Genomic DNA, 25,235 nt, shown 5'->3' on the forward strand with positions numbered 1-25,235 from the left:
ATTAAGCCTCAAGTGAAATGTGGGATAATGTCCATATTACCCACCTCATAGTATTGTTTTGAGGTGCAAACAAGATAATATAAAGTGCTTTGTAAACTTTGAAGTTATATAAATGTCCCTTATTAATACTTGTGTGACCTCTGATACCTCTCTGTGTCTCAGTTTTCTCATCTATAAAATGAGGAGGTTGGATTAGATGATATCAAAGGTCCCTCCCAAGTCTCAATTTGTGATCCTGTGTTATAAATGTATCTGACAAATGGCATCTTCCTCGCAGAATATAAAGGTCTCTCTTCTGGAATGGAAGGACTATCTGAAGATTGTTCCTCTGGCCAATGACAAAGTCATTCCATGAAGAATCCTTCAGGGTAGAAGTGAGCTATAGAGAGAGCCCACAGCTCTCCAGCAACCAGTCAGGAATTCTGTAGCTCTGCATCCCAGGGAGAGACAAGGCTTTAAGGAATCCACAAGAACTCAAGCTTAGTAAAGTGTTTTGTTTGGGCTTTGGCACGAACCAAAAAAGTGAGAGGTTGAATGACTGGTAATTGTTGGATATTAGAAGAGTAAGAATTGTTATATCCATAGCAAATAAAGGAACATACTTAATGGTAGAATGGCTTGTTTGGATCTGGACTTGTGATTTCACCAGTTTAGAAATCTCAGAGTGAAAATGCCCTCCAATGATACAGCCTGAAAATCTGCAATCTTTAGTCTTATAGAGTTGCCTAGCGTACTGAGAGAGGAAGAGATTGACCCTACTAACCCAGTTAGTGTTTACAGTGACGGGTCTTCCTGACTCCAAAGCGGGTCTTCTATCCCCTCTGCAGTCCCTTCTTCTTCTTAATGTCCTTTTTAGTCAAGTCTAATTTCAAATGTCAAATTTATAGTGCTTCTTTTGGAGAATCGTATGTTCTTCCCAGGTTTGGATGGTGATGGAAAGCAATTCAGACTTCAAATTGCTTGAGTGCAGATTGGCTTATTTCCTTTGGTTGTCTCCAAAATAGCAGGTAACAGGGAGAACTCAACCAAAGGTCCTCTTCTTCAAAAGGTCCCTTAAATAAGACAGGCACCATGGGTGCCCTAACTGCTCCTTCTCATGCTATTCTGCTTTGTGCTCAAGCTGCCTTCAAGGGCCAGGTTGGCACCAAGATTGCCATCTTTTTCCATCTTCCTAGATGAGATGGACCACAAAGGCAGAGCAGGCTGAACCTAAGGCTAAGCCCAGACACAGGTAAAATGACATCAGTACTCCAGTAGCTTCAGCCAGCTCCTTGGGCATGATCTTGGGGCCATACATCAGTGCCAAGGTGCTGAGGTAGCCATTGCTGAATCCCAAGAGTGAGATGAAGATGGATGGGTATATATCAGAATTAAAGAATACCTTATCCAGGTGGAGTCGAGGCTGATAGTTACAGAAGATGAAAAGAGGAACAAAGAACGTCCTGAGAAGAACGAGACCGGGAAGAATTTTGCTTTTGGGTCCTGGGATCTGAATCCAGGCAGGGATCTGCCGGCCACACAAGTCAGCAATATTGTACAGGAAGAAGCTGGTGAGAGGGACAAAGAATTTGTTGGTCCACAGAGATCCAGAGCTCTTGTTGACTGATTCAATGTTGGAGGAGAGGGAAGGGAAAATGATGATGGAGATGAAGAAGACATAGATAACGCAGAAGCCCAGGGTAGCTGTCTTCTTCAGGATGAAGCGAATAGGTGGTGTGCTTGGATCCATTGTCCTGCTGGCCTGTGATGGAGTTTTAAGGAGGCCTGAAGGCTGCTCTTCTTCACCAAAGGAGCCACTTGAATACACGTGGCTTGGTTTAACTGGTTTCATGTAATACCTGAAGGAAAAATAATAAAAACAATAATAATAATTGACTTTACAAAAAATCAGCTAAATCTGGTGATTATAAAATTTAAATTAATATCAATAACTCCAAGTTCTTATTTTTCCACTGAGTTTTATTAATAATCACTTGAAGTAGAAAAAATAAAAAGGATAGAAGTATAAAGCCTAATTTTCTAACCTAACTGACCACATGTGTGGATTCTCTCACCTGGCTCCCAGCCAGCCTCCTCAGCTGCGTTCCAGGAAGAAGAGAGCAGGGGCAGTGCCACACCAGAACTTTCTTCCTCCATCCCTCCCAAGCACAAGCATTCACATCCGCCCATTCGTGCAGCATTCACACAACATAAGCATGCAAATGGGAGGCTGGGTAAGATGAGACAAGTCGGATGACCCTTGGGGAGAGAATTCTAGCTACACATGATGATGACTTCAAGGCAGGTTTGAAACATGGGGTGGGAAGCAAGAATTCTCAGATTCGTCTGATGTGCTAGAATTCTGTGGTAACTGAATATTGCCTGCAATATGTGGGACACTGGGGCAACTAGGTGACACAATAGAGAGAGAGCATCAGGCCTGGAGTTAGGAGGACCTGGGTTCAAATTTGGCCTCAGACTCTTCCTAGCTATGTGACCCTGGGCAAGTAACCTAACTTCAATTGACTAACTATTGCTGCTCTTCTGTCTTAGAATTGATATTAAGGCAGAATGTAAGAGTTTAAAAAAATACATGGGACATTAATTATAGCTTGAAAAGATGGTAATATAAAAATGTAGATTTACTTAAAAACTGAAAAAAGTAACTGACATTTATACATTATTTTGTTTTTAAAACTTTACCATCTGTCTTAATATCAACTCTAGGACAGAAGAGTGGCAAGGGCTAGGCAATCAGGGTTAACTGACTTGCCCAGAGTCACCCAGCTGGAAGCATTTATATATTATTGCCTTAAGTGTGGCGAAGCACTTTACATACATTACGACATCTAAGCCTCCCAGTGCTGCAATCCAGGTAGTTTTTCTATTATTATCCCCATTGGACAAATGAGGAAATGGAGGCTCAAAGATGCTGACTTGCACATGGTCACCAAGCCAATAAATGCCAGAGGCAGGATTCAAGCCCAGATATTCCCACCTCTACGTCTACCATTCTAGCCACACTACGAAAGAGAAAAACACAATCAAGGAACAACAGAAGGGGATATCTTGGGCTGGGCATGGCAGAAGAGCTGGGAAGACAAATGAACACATCAGGAAAGTCAATAGAGCTGTGTAAAGTCACAACAATCTTCTCTTGTAGTCACTGACCACTTTTAGTCAGACTCAGTTTAGTTAGTTAGACTTTAGTTAGACCATGATGGATGGCATAAGGCACCTGCTGCTGATTCTGAAAATCTTTGCACTCAGCCTGTTAAACATTTTACCATTGAATTGCTCGAATTACTGAAAACTACAGACTACAATCTGGTATTTTATTTTATTTTTAACCTTACCTTCTGTCTTAGAATCAATATGAAGTATTGGTTCCAAGGCAGGAAAGCATTAAGGGCTAGGCAGCTGAAGTTAACTGACTTGGCCAGGGTCAATTCAATCAATGAAGATTCATTAATTACCTATAGGCATATAAAGACAAAAACAAAAGTAGAGCCTATCCTCAAGGAGCTTGCATTCTCTTGGAAGAATATGATATATATTTTGTTGTTGTTCCATCATTTTTCAGTTGTGTCTGACTCTCCATGACCCCATTTGGAGTTTTCTTGGCAAAGATCTTGGAGTGGTTTGCCATTTCCTTTTTCAGTTTATTTTACAGATGAGGAAAGTGAGGCAAACAAGGTTATGTGACTGGTCCAGGGTCACATAGCTGGAAAGTGTCTGAGGCCAGATTTGAACCCATTAAGTTGAATCTTCCTGATTCCAGGCCCTGCTACTCCATATGTGTGGATAAGTAATATAAAGCATGTACAAAGTTATTCAAAGACATTCTGAAAAGGGGAGAAGAAAAGAAGAGGACAGACTCTTGAATAAGTCATTTAATTCCTGTGGGCCTCAGGTTTCTGGAAAAGCAGCAGGAGCCTATCTGGGTTGCACCTTCCTTGCAGGGCAGTGATAAGGATGTGTGAGATAATATAGATGAAGTCAGGTCAGGTTGGGGAGAAATTCCCCCAGCATTAAAATTATGCATGACTGGGTAGGGTACTTCATTCGGCCTGGAATTCTGCCTGATTTCATAAGCAGTGCCTAGAGAAAGGAACCATCTTACTTCCTTCTGCCCCCATTAGTTCCCTCTTCTCTAAACAGCTTGAAGATTTGTTCTGTGCCAAGTTTTTCTGCCTGAAGAAGCCCTGCCTTACAAGTCTTACCAAGCTGCCATCTTCCTGCACTTATCCCTGGTCTTTTTCCACCCTTGTTTTCTTAATTTGGATATCTTACATTTTTTTGGTAGACAATCATCCATTTCCTTTGCGTTCTCAGTTTGGCTGGCACACCACTCTAGTTGAGAGGCACCCTGGATAGAGAGCTGCCAGCCTTTGAGTCAGGAGGACCCAAATTGAGTCCTGCCTCTGGCACATATTGGCTGTGTGCTCATGGGCAAGTCACTATAAATGTCCCTAGGTAGCTTTCTAAGACTAGAGGGGAGCTGCCAGTCTGAACTGGTGGAGGGAACTCACAGCCTAATAAGGGAGATAATATCACAAGCAAACAACTATGGTTCATCCAGCCCAATCCCCTCACTTTATAGAAAATAAGCCCTAGCCTAAGATTACACAGGGAGGTGGGAGCTGGGGATCACAGTGGATAGAGCATCAAGCCTCGAGTTGGGAGGATCTAGTTTCAAGTTTGGGCTCAGACTCTCCCTATCTGTAGGATTCTAGGCAAGTCACCTAACCCTGTTTGCTTAACTCTTCTGCCTTAGAACCAATACTTAGTATCAATTCTAAGATAGAAGGCAAGAGGTTTGTTTTAAAATTACACAGAAAGTAAATGGTAAAATTTGGATTTGAACCCAAATACCATGACTCCAGTCCCATGGTTCACCCCTGTCCCTTTCAGCACTCTGCATTTTAAAAGGAATATCCAATACTATCTTTGTCTATTGCAGGTCATCCAGATGAGCCCAGACAAACTCATTGATATGCAATGCTGTAGTTTTTACTCTTAATTAAAATGCATTTCCCTCATTTGATTCAGACTGAGTGGGCTCAGGAAAAATCACCTGGTTCTCTCTTTGCTAGCAGTTTCCCAAGTTTCAGGGTCATTTCATCCAAACCCAGAAGTTTTGACCACTCAGGCAACAAAAGTACTAAATACTGTCCCAATCTAACAGTCTTGTCTCTTAACTTGTGGTTATGAGTTAAAAACTAGGTTTGAAGTGTTCTGGAGTGTTTTTCAAAATGGAAATACCTGGAGGAGGTGTCATATTCTAGGGGTCATCTGGACTCTTGTTGGCCCCACCAATCCCTCTTCTTCTCTCTTGTGCCAGTATGACTCAGAATAATTTGGCAATGGAAATGAAGAGTTTTATCTTACAGTCCTCAAAGGAACTTGCCAACTGAAGTGGTTGATTCATGTTTTCCAGATACTTCTGAACTTTTCATTTGCATGTGGCCCCAATCAGCCAATGTTAGCTAAGGATACGATCAATTCCTGTTAATTAGTGAAAAAACCTCAGCCACTCAACTAGAATCAGTATTCTGACAAAAAAATGGTGAGAGAGCATCTCCTTTCCTCGTTTGGATATAGAATACTACAATTGACCCTTTTTAGACACTAGTGATAATGCCTGGAAGATTAGAATAGACCAGCATTACTGGTTCCTTAAAGAAGAGAATCTTTCTATTCTTTCTTCTATCTGAACCAAAAATAAATAGATTGGTTCATTCGTTCGCACATTTTGAGGAGTAGAATGACAAAGAGGATTGGGCTGGTTTTAGATTCAGGAAGACTTGGGTTCAACTCCTGCTTCAGAAACATACTAGTTTCAAGACCATGGTCAAATCCTTGCTCTCCAGAATGGCCAATCTTTAGTTGAGAGAGTTTACAAATTGAGTTCACTAACTAAATTGTAGATCCAGCACCCCCATTAGAACTGAACAAATATGGATTGATAATTTAGCAAGTGTCACTCTACCCTAGGGTCAACAAGCTCTCTAGCACTGAGTGCCACTAGTTAACCTAAAGCTCATAAAGAAGGGCAGAGCCCTTAGTAGCAGTGAAAACTGAAACTGCTCTGACAATCCTGCTAAACCAATCTTTAAAAAGCACCTCAAAAAGACAGGAGTCAAAAATCAACAGCAAGATGGAGTGAGGGGATTCTCTTGCTGAACACAACTTGAAAGGTAGGAAGAGAGAGGGAGAGAGAGATGATTTTCAATGGATAAGGGGGAACTGCACACAGAGGATTGATGGCCAACCACCCCCACACCTACTACACCAGGTTCCAAACCTGGGCATAGGCCAACTTTGGGATCCCTGGACCCTGCCATCACCAACAACAGAGCACCTCACAACCTCACAACAGACCCCTTGAAGTCCCAGGCCCTGGCACCAACCTGGAGTGAGGCCCAGAAGTCCATAGTGCTTGGCCCTTTCAAGCCTATGCTATGCTGAAGACCTAGCCCCAGGGCAAAATAGCTCACAATGCCAAGTCCTACAAGCCAACAGCAAAGGAGAATCATTAGCTTTCAGAATTCCCAGTCCACAGGCAAAAAAGGCTGGGAAAACGAGCAAAGAGCAAAAGAAACACCTAATCCTAGAACATTTCTATGGCAACAAAGAGTAAAACACAGAGTCAATAAGGGACTATGAAATCCAAGCAACCACATGCAAAACTTCAAAGAAAAATGGAAATTGGTCTCAAGGACTAGAACTCAAAACAAAAATAAAAAACCAAATAAGATAAGTTGAAGAAAATAGGAAAAAGAAATGAAATTAATGCAAAAAGAAAATAGCTTAAAAAACAAAATTGGTCAACTGGAAAAAAGAGGCAAAAAAATCCAATAAATAAAAGAGTTTTTTTAAAAAACAGATTTGCCTTACTGGAAAATGAGGCAAAAAAAAAAATCCAATGAAGAAAAGAATTACATGAAAAGTAGAATGGACCAAATGGAAAAGGAGGCTTAAAAGGTCATGGAAGAAATTCATTGATTAAAAATTTGAAAGGGGTAAATAGAAGCTATTTCATGAGACATCAAGAAAAAATAAAATAAAATCAAAAGAACAAAAAAGTAGAAGAAGATATGAAATATCTCATGGGAAAAAAACAACTGATATAGAAAATAGATCCATGAGGGCCAATTTAAGAATTATTGGCCTACCTGAAAGTTATGACAAAAAAAAGCTTAGACATTATATTACAAGAAATTTATCAAAGAAAACTGCCCTGATATTCTTGGACAAGTGGTTGACCCTTTCAAGCCTTTGCTACAATGAAGACCTAGCCCCTGGGCAAAAAAGCTCACAGTGCCAAGCCCTGCAAGCCAGCAGTAAAGGAGAAAGAATTATCAGCTTTCAGAATTACTAGTCCACAGGCAACATTGAAAGAGATCACCTCCTGCAATAAATCCCTAAATGACAACTCCCAGGAATGTTATAGCCAAGTTCAAGAGCTCCCAGGCCAAGGAGAAAATACTGCAAACAGACAGAAAGAAATAATTCAAGGGGGCAGCTGGGTAGGTCAGTGGATTGAGAGTCAGGCCTAGAGACGGGAGGTCCTAGGTTCAAAGTTGGCCTCAGACACTTCCCAGCTGTGTGACCCTGGGCAAGTCACTTGACCCCCATTGCCTACCCTTACCACTCTTCCACCTAGGAGCCTTACACAGAAGTTAAGGGTTTAAAAAAATTAAAAAGAAAGAAAGAAAGAATTCAAATATTATAGAGCTTATCATAGGATTACACAAGATCTGGAAGCTTACACATTGAAGGATCAGAAGACTTGGAATATGATATTTTGGAAGGCAAGGGCACTAGGTTTACAACCAAGAATCACATATCCATCAAAACTGACTATATTACTTCAGGGGAAAATATGGTCATTTAATAAAATAGAAGATTTCCAAGCATTCCTGGAGACCAGACTTAAACAGAAAATGTGATGTCAAATACAAAATTCAAGAGAAGCATAAAAAGGTAAATAAGAGAAAATAGTTAAGGAGCTCAATAAGGCTGAATTGTTTATATTCTTATATGGAAAGATATTAGTAACTCTTAAGTAAAGCTCATGGGCAACACTTTGCAGGTCAAAGGCAGAAGACTTGGGGTTATCTGCTTCCAGCTCTGCCAATGAACAGCTATGTGATCTTGAGTGAGTAACTTGGTCTGGCCCCTACTTCAGTTGTTTCATCTGAAAAATGGAACAATAATGTCTGCCTTATCTATTTCCCAGGAACACCATGAAATCAGATGAAATAATCAATTTGAAAGCACTTTGAAAAGCATAAAGGATTGAAGGCAAAGTATTAGTGTTTATTTATTTTTTAACCCTTACCTTCTGCCTTAGAATCAATAAATAAATATTATCATTTCCTAGGCAGAAGAGTGGTAAGGGCTAAGCAATGGGGGTTAAGTGACTTGCTCAGGGTCACACAGATAGGAAGTGTTTGAGGCTGGATTTGAACACAGGACCTCCCATTCATCTCCAGGCCTGACCCTTAATCCACTAGCCACCTAGCTGCCCCAAACTGTTTCCTTTTAAAAAGTAAATACTACCAAAAATGGAATAAATATTAGGGGCAGATAGGTGGCTCAGTGGATAGACAACCAAGCCTGGACTGGAGGTGAACTAGGTTCAAATCTGGCTTCATACATGTCCTAGCTGTGTGACCCTGGGAAAGTCACTTAACTTCCATTGCCTAACCCAAAATGCTCTTCTGCCTTGGAACCAATATACAGTATTGATTCTAAAACGGAAAGTAAGGGTTATAAATACGAAAGAAAATGGTTGAACACAAGAGAAGGAGGGGGAAAAGGAGGAAGGCTAGGAAAAAAGAGGTGCATTGGGTAGAAAAAGGAAGAGCATCACTACAAGTAGTTTCTGGGGTCAATCTTGGAGTCTCCCTACCTCAGTTCTCAACTTGGAAGCTCTACTTGTTGACAAGTTTTAGCTAAGAAGCACACTCCACCACATGTTGGCCATTCCATCTCTTACTTCTCCTTCCCTCAGCTTATCTCCCTGATGCCCAGAATACCACGATCGCCTACCTTCAGGAGAACAGGAAAGAGAGCAGGGTAGCAGATGGCACCTACCTGGCGTACTCAAGCTTGGGAAGCATCAGATACAGCACAATGCAGATCACAATGAAGATGTCTGCTGTCAGAAAGAAAGCCAGGGCACAGTCCGTCACATCATCGGATATTGCCAGATCCACCAAAGAGGCCACAGCACTGATGGTTCCCCCCATCGCCCCACCTACAGCAAATAACCAAGACAACAGTCATGGAGAGAGAAGCAAGTAATGGGAGCAGTGAACAAGGAGAGAAGCATCTGAGAAAATTATACATATATATTTATGTGTGCGTGATACATATGTATCTGTTCATATATCCATATCTATATCACCACAGATTTGGATATATTTCTTATGTTGTCTACACATTCCATCTTCTCCTTTTTTGGCCTGGGACATGCTCTTCAAGGCTCGTCCAATCCAATCAGGCATTTTGCTGGTCCTGAAAATACAAGCCCACAAAATGACACAATCCCTACCCTCAAGGAACTTACAACAGAAGACTCCTTTTACCAGTCCTGGGACTTCCTTCCATGGCCAACAACCTTCCAAATTCCTTCATAAAATATACCTTCTGGACTGCCATCAGCAACCTCCTCATCCTTCCAAGTCTTGGCTCTTCATGGCACTCCCCCAACACACCCAAACCACTGCCATATACCCAGTCCCGTATCTCCAATCCATCTTCATCTTTTCTGTCTTTATAACATCTCTCCTCATACAGAAACCAGCTTAGTTCAGTCCCACCTTGTCACCACCTGCTTAGACTATGGCAGCTCCTCCTCTTTGGTCTTCCTGCTTTGAGTAATGCCCTACTCTGGACCATCTTCCATGCAGCTGCCAAAGTGATTGTCCTGATGCTGTTACACTTGAATTAATCCACCCCAACGATTCCCCATTAACTCCACATCAAGCTTCTGGCATCCAAGGACCTTTAGAAACTCCTCAACTTCTTCTTTTCAGAAATGCTCCATACTATTCGCCCTTATGCATGCTACGTCCAATCTTACAGCTCCTCCTACCCAGCACTGAGGTTCAGGTTCCTGTTTCTGTCCATTTACTCAGGCTACACCTTCTCCTCCCACCTGCCCCAGTGCCTGGAGCACGTCCCACCTGGCCTCGACTTCCTCAAACTCTTCCTTATCTTCGCTGCTCAGTTTCACTACCATTTTTCTCTCCGAGGCTTTTCCTGATTTCTCTAATTGCTAATACCCTCTTCCCCTCCTCTCAGATTATCTTGTATCTATTTTGTGTGTGTTTTGTATATAATTACAGATTTACATGTTGTCTTTCCTAACTAGGTTGTAAACTTCTCAAGGGCAGAGACTCTTTTGCTCTTATCTCTTCCTTGCCTAGCACTGGGAAGTTCTTCATAAAGGCTGGATGGATTAAGAAGCCTGGAAGGACCTTGACCCTGGCCACACTGACATCTCTGGTCAGGGCATGTAAGTCAGATACAATAAAAAATAGAGTGAAACTGAGGGATCAGGCTGAGTTTAACAGTCAGTTAATTCCCCAGCACGTTGTGCATTTTAAAACAAATATTAACCCTTACCTTCTGTCGTGGAATCAATACTGAGTATCGGTTCCAAGGTAGAAGAGCAGTAAGGGCTAGGCAACTGGGGTTAAGTGACTTGCCCAGAGTCACACAGTGGGGAAATGTCTGAGGTCAGATTTGAATGCAGGTCCTGCTGACTCCAGGTCTGGTGATCTAACCGCTGTGTTACTTAGCTGCCTCTTATTCCCTACATTTTTGCTTGTCACTCTCTTGGCAATGGATTTTCCTTCTCTGCTTGGCCCCTATTTCTTAGCATTCTCTAGATTCCATAGTATCCCCCAACCCTACCCTAGCTTTTGATTTATGCTCAAACCCTCCCTGTAACTTGGACCCCATCTATTTTCCCTCTGCCTGAAAGACTGTCTGATCAGTGGCTCTTGTCAGCTTGGCCTCTGGTGAACCTTGACCATGATGTCTTGGTATCTAGTGAACACCTAGAGAGATAGGTGATTTGGAGATGAAAAGGTTAAACACCCTCCACCCCTTCATCAGGCATTTGGCAATTTTCTCTCTTCTTCCCACCTTTAAATAGCAGTAACATTGTGAAATCTTTGCCGGCAGGGCAGGGGTGAGGGAGGGGGTGCTGCTTCTAAGGAACTGTAATTACTACCTGGGCTTCTTGTAGTATTTGGGGTTAAACTCATTAAGAAATTCCCAGAGTGCCCCAAGGAAGAATATCTAAAAAATCACTGTCTATTGATTCCTCTCGATCAAGCTTGCTCTTGCTCTCTCTCCCCCTTGTAGAGAATTTACAATATTATCATCAACAACAAGGCAAGCCTCCAGGGAGCTCATCCTTCATGACTCCATACTTTTATCTCATCAGTTATGGAAATGCATGCAAATGAGGGTTTTTAAAAAATCCAGCATAAAGCAAATGAATTGTTTCCTGAGATATGTACACTTGCAGAATTCCAGGATAGTTTCTTCCCTCAGTAAAAGAGAGCAAGGACCAGAGATTGTGTTTGAGCCATGATATTTCAAATTCAGAGCCCCCCCCCCCAAATCACTTGGGGGTGACAAGGGATCTTCACCTCTCTCACTCTCTATATGGTGCCTGGCAGATGTTTGGGAAGAGTTCACACCCAGGCTGATATACAGGTGAACTACCAAATCCATTAACTCTTTCTATGCTTCATCCTAACCCTTCTTGTCCTTCCTCTCAATAGACCTGGATGGCAAAGTGAATGCAAATGGAAGGACTAACATTGTGAGTGACCAGAAGACCACTTGTGAATGGAAAGTCCAAGGCCATTTTTTATAATGCTTAAATAGGTAGCTAAGAGCACCAGGTGAAGAAAGAATCAGCCTTTAAGCTTGGGCAGAAGAGGAAGGAGACAAAGAAGAAAGTGCCCAGTGGCCAGCAGACCTTTCTTTAAGCCTGGAGAAGTCTTGTTCTTCACATTGTTCATCTCTCCTCTGAAATGAGCTCCCTTTTATACTCTCCCCCCCCCAAAGATAGATAGATAGATAGATAGATAGACAGACAGACGGATAGATAGATAGATAGATAGATAGATAGATAGATAGATGGACGGACAGACAGAAAGATAGATAGATAGATAGATAGATAGATAGATAGATAGATAGATAGATAGATAGATGGACGGACAGACAGAAAGATAGATAGATAGATAGATAGATAGATAGATAGATAGATAGATAGACAGACAGACAGACAGATAGACAGACAGACAGACAGACAGACAGACAGACAGATAGATAGATAGATAGATAGATAGACAGACAGACAGACAGACAGACAGACAGATAGATAGATAGATAGATAGATAGATAGATAGATAGATGAATAGATAGATAGAAAGACAGATAGATGGATAGATAGAAAGACAGATAGATGGCTAGATAGATGGATGATAGACAGAGAGATGGTTGACAGATAGATCAGAGAGACAGATAGATACAGATAGCACTCCCTTTATAATCTATGAATATAGTTTGCATATTGTCTCCCCCATGAAAATGTGAGGTCCTTTAGGGCAGGAATGATATTCTTGTCTTTCTTTGTTGCCTTGGTATTGGTTCTCATCAAAGTGCCTGGCATAGAGTAAGTTCTTAATAAGACTGCTCTAGGAATCCGTCTTAAGATCATAGATTGGAAGGGATCCTGGAGATCATCTAATCCATCTCCTTTAGTTTACAGATGAAGAAGCTGAGGCTGAAAGAGGTTGAATGCTTTGCATGGGCATCAAAGTGGCACAATAGAATGCTGTGCCTGGAGTGAGGAAAACTTGAGTTCAAATCCAGCCTTCAACACTGACCCTAGGCAAGTCACTTAAATGCTGTCTTCCTCAGTTTCTTCATTAGTAAGATGGGGATAATAATAGCACCTACCTACGATTGTTGTGAAGCTCAAATGAGATAAACAGTCTGTCATTCAGTCTTTTTTCAGGCACATCTGACTTATTTCCCCATTTAGGGTTTTCTTGACAAAGACACTGGAGTGGGTTGCCATTTCCTTCTTCACATCATTTTACAGATGAGGAAACTGAGGTAAAATAGGATCAAGTGACTTGCCCAGGGTCATTATCTAATAAGTGTCTGAGGCCAGATTTCAGCTCGGAAAGATGAGTCTTTCTGACTCCAAGCCTGGCAACTCTAAGCACTGTCTTACCTAGCTGACCCCCCGAACAATAGCGAGCACTCTTATAAATGTTAACTATTATTATCATCTTTCCAGGATAGTTCTACATTGCTGTTCCACCACACCCTTCCAGCTCCCCACCTCCCACTCCACGAGTTATGGTCAAACAGACTTCCTTGATGTCCTCCACATGTGATGTGCCTCTGTCCGCCTGGAGGACGGTCTCCTTCTTTCTATCTTTCAGAACATCGAGTTCCCTTCGAGGCCAGTCCCAGTGCCCCCTCCCAAATGGGGCCTCCCTGATCTCCCCAGGCCCTGCCCAAATCACTCTAGGTACAATTTATACCTGGCCAGGTGGCTTCCTCCTAATATAGGAGTTCTTAACGTGGGGTCCCTGAACCCCCAAGGGAGGCTGTAGGTCTCTTCTAAGGGATCTGTGAACTTGCTCCCTCCCCCATATTTTGGTTAACTGCTTTGATATTATCAGTTTCCTCTGTAATCCTAATGTATTTTATTTATACATTGGAAGACATTCTTCTAAGAGGGGATCCCTCACCAGCCAGTCAGTTGTGCCCTGTGGGTGCCGGCAGAAGCTCACAGTCTAATGCCAGCGGGCTCCAGGGCACAAAGAGGGTTAAGTAGAATGTAATCTCCTTGAGGGTGGGGGCTGCTTTGCTTTATTCGGGCATCATCCCCCATGTGTGGCATTATAATATGCACTAAAAATGCTCTGAACTGAATTGAACGTCTCCTCCAAATCTCTATCACTTGGCACATGCAGGGCAGAGAACACGGCGGTCTTCTACGTCGGGGGTCAAATACATACCGAGGTCACCAAAGCCACCCCGAAGGACCTCCAGGGTCGTGCTGACTTTGAAAACCACGTTGTACACCATGACTGACGTTTTACTTATTTTGCTAACTATTTTCCAATTATATTTTAATCTAATTAAAAGAATTAATTTTAATTAAAAGAATTAGGAGGGCTGTGGGTGGAGGGCCACAAACCACCAGGCCCTACAGTGCGAGAAAGCACGACAACTCCAAATGGGGTCAGAAGATCTAAATGAAAGCTCGCAGGCCCAGGCGTTCCGGGGTCTCTTGTAAGGCTCGCAGTTACTTAGAGCATCCATTTCCAAGCTCTCTGGGCCAGGGAACGGCTCGTTCGCTAGTGGTCTGGGAAATGGGATACAGCAAAGCTGAAGAACACATGCTTCAGCTTCAGCGTGAAAGCCTCCCTCCATGCTAAAAGTTGCCCCTTGGATGGGGCCTCTCACCTGATAACAAAGCCTGGGAGTTCCTCATGGGGAAGGAGGCCGTAAGGCCAAAGATGCTGCTGCTGAAGATGGTGGCAGTGCCACTGAGGACCACCATGCAGATGATGGTGACGACAAAGAAGGAAAACGTCCACGAGGAGGTGTCCACTTTCACCAATACTGTTATGACCACGAACACTGCCAACAGAATGACCAAGGAGGTCAAGACACGGACGCGGACTGACACCCTGTCAATGAGATTCATTTTAGTTGTCTGGATATCTCAAGAGGGTCTTCAGTGTTCTACTTGGAGAGCCGCTGGCGAAGGAACAAATAGGTTTAATCATAGATGTTATTATTATCGCCATTTTACATATGAGTCTGAGGCAGACAGAGGTTAAATGATTTAGTTAGGTTCACACACCTTGTACCCAGATTCTCCAGGTCCCTGTCCATTTTTGGATATTGCCAGGAATATGCATATTTATAATGAGAGTTTTCTTTGGTGGGGGCAACAAAAAGGAGAGATAAATGCTTGAAATATATAAATGGATGACGTTTTAAAATTCAATAAATAGGTTCAGGTGAAGGCTGCAGTGGATGGAAGCACTCTCTGATGACTCTGTCATCGCCATCAGGAATCACAGATTTAGGACACAGAAGCTTCATCAGAAATCCAGGCAGGGATAGAGGGTGGGATAGAGAGAGGAGGGAGAGAAGGGACAAGAAAAAGAGGAGAGGGGCAAAGGTGCCAAAGAAAAGAAGAAAAAGGAAGTGTCTGGCTTTAATATTAGGAATAAAAGTTTGAAAGAAAAAAATAGTTTTTAGAACTAATGCTAGGTTAAATAAAAATTCGTAATGACATAGAATCTTTCTCTAAGGTCTTTCACCTTCTTTATTTAAGATTCTATTAAGAACACACTATTATTTAAGATCATACATTTAGAGCTGGAAGGGACCTTCCTGGTTCCACCTTCTCTTTTGACAGATAAATAAACTGAGGTCCAAAGAGGCTCATCTTATCATTCATTCCTATAATCCTATATAAAATGCCTACCGCCTAGGGTTGCTGTGAGAATGAAAATGCAATAATATTTATAAATGGTAATAGCAAAGTACGGCCTGGCACATAGTAGTGCTTATTTAAACACTTATTTATACACATGCACACATACACATATTTGAAGTAGGCAAGGCAGGTATCATGAAGCCCATTTAACACAATGTGGGACCTTGGGTAAGGGACTTAGTTTCCTCATCTGTAAAATGAGTGAGGTGAAGCAGATGATCTCTGAGGTACCTTTCAGCTCTAAAGTCTAGATAGAGAAAATGAAGTACAGGAACATACTGGCATGAAGTACAGGAACATAGAGCAAGGTAAAGAACAATAATAGATCAATCCATGCTTACTAAGCACCTACTATGTGCTAGCCTCTGTGCTGAGGTCAATCAACCAATATGTATTAAACATCTATTATGTGCCAGCCACCGTGCTAAGATCAATAATTGATTGATCGTTCAATGATTATTAAGCACCTACTATGTGCTAGCCACCATGCTAAGATCAATAATTGGTTGATGAATCAATACTTATAAAGCACTTACCATGTGCTAGCCTCTGTGCTGTGATCGATCAATACTTACTAGGCACCCACGATGTGCTGGTCATTGTTGAGGCCAATAATTGATCCATCAACCAATGTGTATTAAACACCTTCTATGTGCCAGCCATCATGCTAAAATAATAATTGATTGATCATTTGATGATTATTAAGCACCTACAATGTGCTAGCCACTGTGTTGAGGTCAATAATTGAGTGATGAATCAATACTTGCAAAGCGCTTTCCATGTGCTAGCCACTGTGCTGAGAGCAATAATTGGTCAATCAATGCTTATTAGGCACCTATTATATGCCACTCACTGTGCTGAGGTCAATAACTGATCCATCAACCAATGTGTATTAAATACCTACTGTGTGCCAGCCACCATGCTAAATAATAACTAATCCTTCGATGATTATGTGCTAGCTGCCATGCTAAGATCAATAATTGACTGATGAATCAATGCTTAAGAAACACTTACCATGGGCTAGCCCCTGTGCTGAGATCAATAATTGATCAATCAATGCTTATTAGGCACCTACTATGTGCCAGCCACTGTGCTGGGATCAATAATCAATAACCAATCAATGCTTATTGAAAGCCACTATGTAGCAGCCACTGTTCCTCGGGGCTAGAGGAGAGCCCGGATCTGAGAGGCCCAACCCAGTGCTCACTGCACTCCTCAGAGCTCTCACTCCACAGCCGGGCTTCTCCAGGGCTCCCGCTGCTCCCAGAATACCGAGCACGGCGGCTGCGGACGTGCTCCTGGGCTTGAGAGCTGGAGGACGGGCCGGGCGGCACCGCGGCCACCTGTCCGGGAGGTCCCCAGGAGTCCAGCCCCGGCTCGTGGCCTCGGAGGCAGCTAACTGGACGGCTCCTGGGGGAGCTGAAGCCTGCGGCGGGGGCTGGGAAGTCCGCTGGGGCCGGGGCGCCGCTCTAGCCTGTGGTCCTTGGAGAGAGAGCGGCGTCCCGGCCATCCACACAACTCCGTCAGAGACGGGCTCTCCAGCGGCAGCAGGAGCCGGAGGAGCGCCCTGGCAGCTCGCCTAGGTAACGGCAGGCTGCTAAGGGAACGAAGGGCCAACAGGGAGAGATGGCGGAGTCTGAAGGAAGCCAGCCAGAGGAGAGGCAAGGCCAGCCCCTTTGGGGCGGCACCCCATTCCTCCAGGCAAGGAAGGAATGAAGAAACAGAATAACCAGAGTGAGCTCTGGTTTGGCGACTTGGCCAAACACTTCCAAGGCTGGTACAGTGAGAAAAGGGCAGTCTCTGGAGTCAGAAGACTTAGGTTCAAATCTTGACTCTCCTACTGCCTGTGTGACCTTGGGCAAGTCTCTTAATAGCCTTGGGCCTCGGGTTCCTCAGCTGTAAAACGGGAGGCTTGGACTAGATGATTCAGCTCTAAATCTAGGCTCGTGGGAGCCACCATTTATGAGCGCAGTGTCTGACTGTGACTACAGCCAGGGGCTTCACTTTCCTCCCCTGTAAAATGAGGGGGACTAAATCCCAGGTTCTTAATCTGGTGATAGATTTCAGGGTGTCAGCAAAGTTGGATGGAAATAAATTTTTCATTATTATTTATTATTATTATTATTAAAATGTTCATTTCATTATTTTCATTAACCTCTGAGTTTCTTTCAATCAACATAATTTCCTTCAATTGTGAATTATTTTTTAAACCCTCACCTTCCATCTTGGAATCAATACTGTGTATTGGCTCCAAGGCAGAAGAGTGGCAAGGATTAGGCAATGGGGGTTAAGTGACTTGCCCAGGGTCACCCAGCTACACACCCAGTCACCCAGTCACACCTCACACCAGTGTGTGAGGCCAGATTTGAACCCAGGAAGATGAGTCTTCCTGATGCCAGACCCAGCACATTAATCGATGTTTACAAACTGACTTTTTGGGTCCCTTCCACCATCTGGGCTAGGGCTCTCCAACCAGGGAGGGAAGGCACCTGCCCTTAATGTACCAACAACCATCACTTCGATAAAATAAACTCAGGAGAATACTCTTGGCAAGATGGAAGCCGTCATGTGTTCTCCACTCAAATAGAATTAGGTGCCTGCACAGGAAGAAGGTTCTTTATTACAGATTATAGGGCTTCTGATCAATGGAACCCCACGCCAGGGGAAGAATGGGATCCAGGAGGAAACACTAAATGGGTTTCAGATGCATCCTGTGGCCCCCAAGTGAAGGACCCTCCGCTAACTGGTCTTCTCCAGGCCGAGAGCCCCCAGTTTCCCTGAGCACATTCTATCTTCTAATAATGTGCTGAATAAACTGGCCCCACAGACCAGAGCCTCTCGACATGGGCTTGAAGCCCTCGGTAATTATGCCCTGAGCTATTTTTAATGATCATAAAAATTTATGAAATGATACCATGTGCAAAGAGGCCCACCCAAGCACACCTAATGTTCAGCGCAGGACTCGGCTGTCTGGTCCGGCTGCCCCAAGTGGAGAAAGTAACCCAGGTCCAGCCTGCTTGGGTTAGGGAGGGAGGCTGGAGCATTCTTTCAAGAGCTAAGGCAAAGGGGCAGCTGGGTGGCTCAGGGAATCGAGAGCCAGACCTAGAGATGAGAGGTTCTGGGTCCAAATCTGGTCTCACACTTCCTAGCTGTATGAGCTTGAGCAAGTCACTTAACTCCCATTGCCTAACTCTTGCTCCTTGTCTGCCTTGGAATCAATGAGATGGAAGGTAAAGGTTTAAAAAAAGAGAGAGATAAAACAAGACTAGATAGCCCAGAATCCTGGATTTGGGTCTGGAAGGAACCTCACAGCCCTTCTAACCCAATCCCTTATTCTACACAGAAGGAAACTGAGGCCACTCAACTAGCACATGCTGGGAGCACAGATTTAGAAATAGGAACACAGATTTCCTCACTTTACAGATGACGTTTGCCCAAAGTTGCAAGAAGTAGAGGCAGGTTTTGAAGATGGGGGATCCTTTGTACAGTTCTTGAGGGACAGCGGAGTAGTCTAGGAGCCCTCAGATGGGTCCAGGTTAGACATTTATGCTAGGTTGGTAGATCTCAGTGGTCCTCCTGAGGTCCAACTCACGATAAGAATGGGCCACTGACTACACGGTAGCTGCTCGTCTCCCTCAGCCTCCCTCTTCTCTTTCTCATGAGGGATCTGGACCCCAGGGGACTGATTTCTTCACAAGTCTCCAAAATGTAAATCCCCCTCATAAGTATTTATGATGCTGCAAATTTAACATAATAAAACACTTGGCGATTATAGATGAGCCAGGCAGAAAGAGCTGGGTCCTCCACAAGGGGGAAAGAGGCAACATTTCAATCTAGCGTATTAAATAAAAAACCACTTTAGCCAAAAACGGTTTCTCCCCCCAGCTTGAAGACAGATGGAAGCCTGGGAGCACTCTCCTGAGCTGGCTCTCTCTGCTCTTCCCTCCCTCTGCTAAGGGCAGGTCTTTGTGTGGGCATATTATTGCCCGGTCGTGCCATCCCCTCAGTATGAAGGGCCATGAACAATGGAGATTCACTGTCCCCCACCCCAAATCTTTCCACCTTGGTCCCAGTGAAGGTGGCTAACTTGCCCTCTGCTCCTCCTGGGAGCCTCTTTCTTTAAAAAAATAAAATAAAATGCTATTGTGATCTTTTGTTTTTACATCATATAACACTCCTTGTATCCCTCCTTCTTTGAGATCCATACTTAGCAACAGAGAATTTTTTTTAAGAAAAAGGGGGGAAAAAGAAAAGGAAAACAATACACTGGAAAAAAAAAACTTGAAATAAACATAATGTCCTGCCCCTGTGGTATCCCAGCTCTGCAAAGAGGTGAGGGGAGATGACCTGTTCTCTCTCTCTTTCTCTTTCTCCCTCTCTTTCTCTTTCTCTTTCTCTCTGTCTGTCTCTGTTTTTCTGTCTCTGTGTCTCTGCCTCTCTCTGTCTCTGTGTCTCTGTCTCAGTTTCTGTGTCTCTGTCTCTGTCTCTCTCTCCCTTCCTTCCTTTTTTCAGAACTCTGGCTTTGTTGTCTTGAGCTGGGAGAAGAGAAGGACAGATAGGGTGGAGAGTTAGGTGCTGTGGGAGGGGGAAGGAAGAAAGCATCAGGAAGTAATTCTACAGGGGGCAGGGGCCTGGGGGCTGCCCAACATGGACTGGAAGCTGAGTCTCAGAGCATGGAAAGAGAATCAATAGCTTTGGCTACGGCTGCTATGACTTCTTGGTGTGTGTCAGCGTGTGAGATTAGAGTGCAGTCAGAGTGTGCATGTGGAGCCTGGGAGTCCCAGCCATGCATTCAGGACTTGAGGTGAGAGCCAAAGAGAGAAGAATGGATGGAGGAGGGAAAAGGGATGCGGGAGGGGTTGGGACTTGACAGGGAAGTGTTACCTGCCTGTATGTCTGATGATGGGATATCCTCCCCTCCCTGCCTAGGAGGGTGAATGAGGTGGACTTTCAGACAGCTTGCAGGCATGAATCTATGAAACATGAGGATGATACTACTAGCTGTGTGACCCTGGACAAGTCAAACTCCTTCAGCTTCCTCATTATAATGAGAATGACAGCTAGCATTAATAAAGTTTACAAAGCGTTTTACAGTTATCTCATTTTATCCTCCTAATAATCCTGGGAGGGGAACACTATTATGATCCCCATTTTCCAGATGAGGAAACTGAGGCAGAGAGAGGTGAAATGCCTTGCCCAGGGTCACACAGCTTGTAAAAAGGTTGCATTTGACCTCAGACTCTCCTTAACTCCAGATCCAGACCTCGATCCACTGCCCCAGCATCTGTCCCTCAGCATCCCTAAAAAGGTAATGATGTGACTTAACACATATAATAGGAATCATATTGCTTGTCTTCCCAATGGGCGGCAGAGGGGCTGGAGAGAGGGATGGCATTTGGGACTCAAAATTTAAAAATGAATGTCTAAAAAAAGGTATAACCAAAGAAGAGGTAATGATCACGTCCTATCGCATGCCACAACCAGTAAGGTTGTTAGGATCAATGGAGATTGTGTGCGTGGGTGTGGGTGTGTGTATGAAGTGCTTTGTGAATCTTAAAGTCTATAGAATTGCTGGATCGTGGGGGCACATGGAGTACTGCCAAGCCTGGGCAGAGGGCAATCACTTCCTTTTTACCCATCCTGCCCTTCCCTCCAAGTAATTACATCCTGCCCTATTTTTCTAGAAAAGCAGATTTTTAGCTTCTCTGGAGCAGTGTCACCTAGCGTTCAGGACACGAAACTGCACGTTTGCATCCTAACAGGCCAAGATGGATTGGACTAGATTTGTGGTGACCTTGATGGAGGACAGGTAGACAGCCCAATGCTAGGCAAGTAACAGAGTTTTAAAGCTGGTGCAACATTATTAGCAACAGTAAAAACCAGCATTTACCCAGCGTTTTAATCTCTTCCTCTCCCTCTGTTTCTCCCTCTCCTTCCTTGTCTCTGTCTCTGTCTCTCTCTCTCTTCTCTGTCTCTCTCTCTCTTTCTCTCCCCCCTCCCTCTGTGTGTGTATGTGTGTGTGTGTGTGTGTGTGTGTGTGTGTGTGTGTGTGTGTGATCTTAGTTTATCTTCCCCAACCATCCTGAGAGGAAGGTGCTATTATTATCCCAATTTTAGATATGAGGAAACTGAGACCGAGCAGGGTTTCATCTCTTGCTCAAAGCCATGTGGCAAGTCAAGGAGGCAGAAAACTACAACTCTGAGGCCAAGCAAAAGGCAAAGAAAGACAAGGCTCTTGTTGGACACCAAGGCAGTTAAAGACCATCTCTCTGGGAAGAAATGGTAATAAATAAATGAATGATAAAAATAGATTTAGAACTTTAGAGAGGTTTTTTAGTCCATCTTGCTCATTTTATAGATGAGGAAACTGGATCTGTTAAATGGTTTGCCTAAGGTTACACATGGAGAAAGGAACAAAGTAAGGATTTTAACTTGGGCCCATGGCCCCAGGTTTGGCCTTCTTTCCATTATGACACACCAGTTGTGGCCTTAAGAGAGCCTTGAGTGAGGAGTTCCAAGATGACCTGGCAGGGCTTCCTACCCCAAACATCCTGGTCAGTCTGGAGGGCACAATTATATAGTTGGGCTACAGACCGAAACATAAGAAGATGGGACAGGCATAAGGACCCAAGACCTGGTAGGTTCTGGGAGAGTTCTCAACAGGGAAACAGGAGTCCTGCTGTAACTAAGAGCCAGATGGCAAGATACAAATTCTAAGAAGTCACCACAGGCACTCAATGTCTATGGGATTGGTGGGAAGCCTCTTATCTGGGCTGCCTGGGGTTCTTATCATGTACCTGAGATCTGAGAAAGGAGAGGACAGCTAGGTAGCACACTGGATAGACCATCAGGCCCGGATTCAGAAGTAGCTGAATTCAAATCTGATCTCATACATACTTCCTAGCTGTGAGACCCAGGGCAAGTCACTTAACTCCAATTGTCTAGCCCTTGCAGTTCTTCTGTCTTAGGACTGTTACCAAAATCGAAGGTAAGGGTTAAAAAAAGGGAGGGAAAGGGGAATCTGTGAATAGGGAGAAGAGGGTGAGAAAATAGTTGCTGGGGGGGAGGGGTCAGACAGGGCTTCATACCTTAGAGTGTGGGTCCTAGTGGCCCACTAGTATAGACCTTACTATTCTCTTCCTCCATATCCTTTAGTGGAAGACCTAGCCAACATCCAGCCTCCACACTGGAGACTTCTCTGATTCTTTCACCATGACAATGACTCCAATCCAATGTTATTAGAGGGAAAAGATGCTAGTGACATCTAGATCAAGAGTCAGCAAACTATAGCCCAAAGATCAAATCTAGACTACCCTCAGTTTTTGTGTAGTCCTCGAACTAAGAATGGTCTCAAAGGCCATTCAAAAATAGGTGGCTAGATTTCGCTCTTGGGCTATAGTTTGATGACATCTGGTTTAGAGGCTGGGGTTTACGGCACGATTCCCATGATTCTAGTTCTCTGGAGAAGACAGGAGTGGTCCTGAAGTCTGAGTGTAAGGAGAAGGGCCTTTATAAATTCAAGTCTTGCCTTAAATGGACAGACCTTGGCAAGAGACATGGGAAGAGCGAGGGAAGTTTTGGGAGGCTTTAAGTAATATTTTGCCTACACTCTGAAAGAAGAACAGAAGACATCCAAGAGAAGGGGGAGTTTGGGAGGAAGCAAGATACCAGGGCCTTTTCCTCCATAGCCCCATGGAGCTAAGTAGCTTTCTGACTGAGGCAATGAAAGGCAAGGTTCATAGGACCATAGATTTTGAGTTGGAAGGGGCTTAGAGAACAGAGTCCAGCCCCCTCATTTTGCATATTAGGGAGCTAAGACTCAGGGAAAATAAGTTATTTGACCAAGTACATTTTTTTTAGACACTCATAAATGTCTAAGGTAGGATCTGAATTCGGGCCTTCTTGTCTGTGAATCCTGTGCTCTATCTACCATGATAGGCTGATTCTACCATCTTTTCTGAGGAAGGGGAAATGAACCTGGGTGGAGGGTAAGAGATCTGTCATTGGGAGACTGGGATGTTGTAGGCCTGGGAAGTAAGGAGAGAGAAACACCAAGCATATTCCTTGGTAGAAGTTTTCTTCCTTCCTGTTGTGCAGAGATGGGGTCAGGGTGTGGGGGCAGAAGAGGAACAATCACAAAGGGAAGAAACTATGATTCCTGAGGGGTATTTAGGCACATCAGGAAATAACCTCAAGGTCAGTGCATGTTACAGTGTGTTCTGGGTATGTGAGATAAACAGTGAGTCAGAGAGAGTTTGGGCCCAGAATTTAGAAACCCCTAGCAGAGGAAGTGAAAATAGACTGCTGACTAGGGGAAGGTTGAGACCTATAAGCCACTCTCCTGGCTCTAAGGGACAGCCTACTAGCCCCAGCGTGAGATATTTCCCTCTCAACAGCATCCCAGAGTGGAAAGAGCAATGAAATCAGTTTGGGGGGCATGCGTTCAAACACTGAGTCTGACACCAGTATGGGCCCCCTCTCTGGGCCCTGTTTTGACTCAGTCATCTCTGAGATCTCTTCCAGCTATAGATTTGAGCTCCCTGGGTTCTAAACCCTTATGTTAAGGAGAGACTGGAAGATCTAACTCTTATTTCCACTGCCTAGTGCCTCAACTCATTCAGGATTTACCTGTACTAAAGAATGACTTTGACTCATCTTGGAGCCCCCAAACAAATAGTATTCTTTTTCCTGCCCTCAGAGACAAGAACAGCCAAGGATGGAAGAGAAAAGAGCACAAGCAGACTTCTGAGGAGAGGAATGAGAGGGAGAGTTTAGTAGCCACTTACCTGTTGACTAACAGGAAGTTCCCTATGAGGCATAGGACAGAGGGCACCGTTGAGGCAATGGAAATATAACTCTCAAAGTAGTTCTGTAAATAGAGAAACAAGAAAGTGGATAAAACTGCAGGAAGGAGGCAGTCTGATAACTTGAAGCAGACTCAGAACCCTTCTCTGGTTATGATCTAGATTATGGATTATGATCTGGTTATGGAAAAAAGGCATTTATTTAGTGCTTACTACAACAATGAAGTGAATCCAGTGAGATCAGTGGCATTTTCCTTAGTTCCTTTTAGGACAGAATGAAGATGGTGTATTGTGAAACCATGGCCCTGACACTCTGGCCCACCTCCTTCTCCCTGCAGAACTCAGACTCCTGCCTCTTGGGGTCCCAGGCTCCGAGAAGCCTTAACATCTTAACATATCTGAAACCAGGCCACCTAGCCATTTCCCAGCCAGTTCCAAATCCTCAACAATCCTTCTAATTTTAGCTTCTTGATATATGTTGTCTTATTCTATTAAAATGTAAGCTCTTTGAGGGCAAATACTGGCTTCCTTCCTTATAGTTCTAACATCAGCACATAATGGTACCAGGTACACTAATAAATTCTTGCCCCTTCTCCCTGCCTCCTTTCTTCCTTCCATCCTACTTTCCTTCCTTCCCTCCATCTTTCATTTTCTTGCTTTCTCTTGCTTTTTTCCTTCCTTTCTTCCACTTCCTTCCTTCCCTCCTTCTACCTTTCTTTTCCTTTCTTCGTTTTGTTTTCTGTTTTCCCTCCCTTCTTTCTTTTTTTTTTCTTTTTCTCTTTCTTTTTTCTTTCTTTCTCTCTCTCTCTCTTTCTTTCTCTTTCTCTCTTTCTTTCTTTCTTTCTTTCTTTCTTTCTTTCTTTCTTTCTTTCTTTCTT

At 43.7% G+C, this 25,235-nt stretch overlaps 1 protein-coding gene across 1 annotated transcript in view; it reads right to left on the reverse strand.

Moving 5' to 3' along the window:
• Positions 1–1,171: 1,171 nt before the first annotated feature.
• Positions 1,172–25,235, reverse strand: part of SLC29A3 (solute carrier family 29 member 3) — a 99,283-nt gene continuing 75,219 nt past the window's right edge. Inside the window, exons 4-7 of the mRNA XM_044660246.1 lie at positions 24,340–24,422; positions 14,506–14,732; positions 9,085–9,247; positions 1,172–1,838 (exon numbers count right to left, since the gene is read on the reverse strand). Coding sequence (XP_044516181.1) covers positions 1,172–1,838; positions 9,085–9,247; positions 14,506–14,732; positions 24,340–24,422 — 1,140 coding nt within the window. The remainder of the gene's footprint in view (positions 1,839–9,084; positions 9,248–14,505; positions 14,733–24,339; positions 24,423–25,235) is intronic.

This window comes from Gracilinanus agilis, chromosome 2, assembly GCF_016433145.1.
Source record: "Gracilinanus agilis isolate LMUSP501 chromosome 2, AgileGrace, whole genome shotgun sequence".
Classification (NCBI taxonomy): domain Eukaryota; kingdom Metazoa; phylum Chordata; class Mammalia; order Didelphimorphia; family Didelphidae; genus Gracilinanus; species Gracilinanus agilis.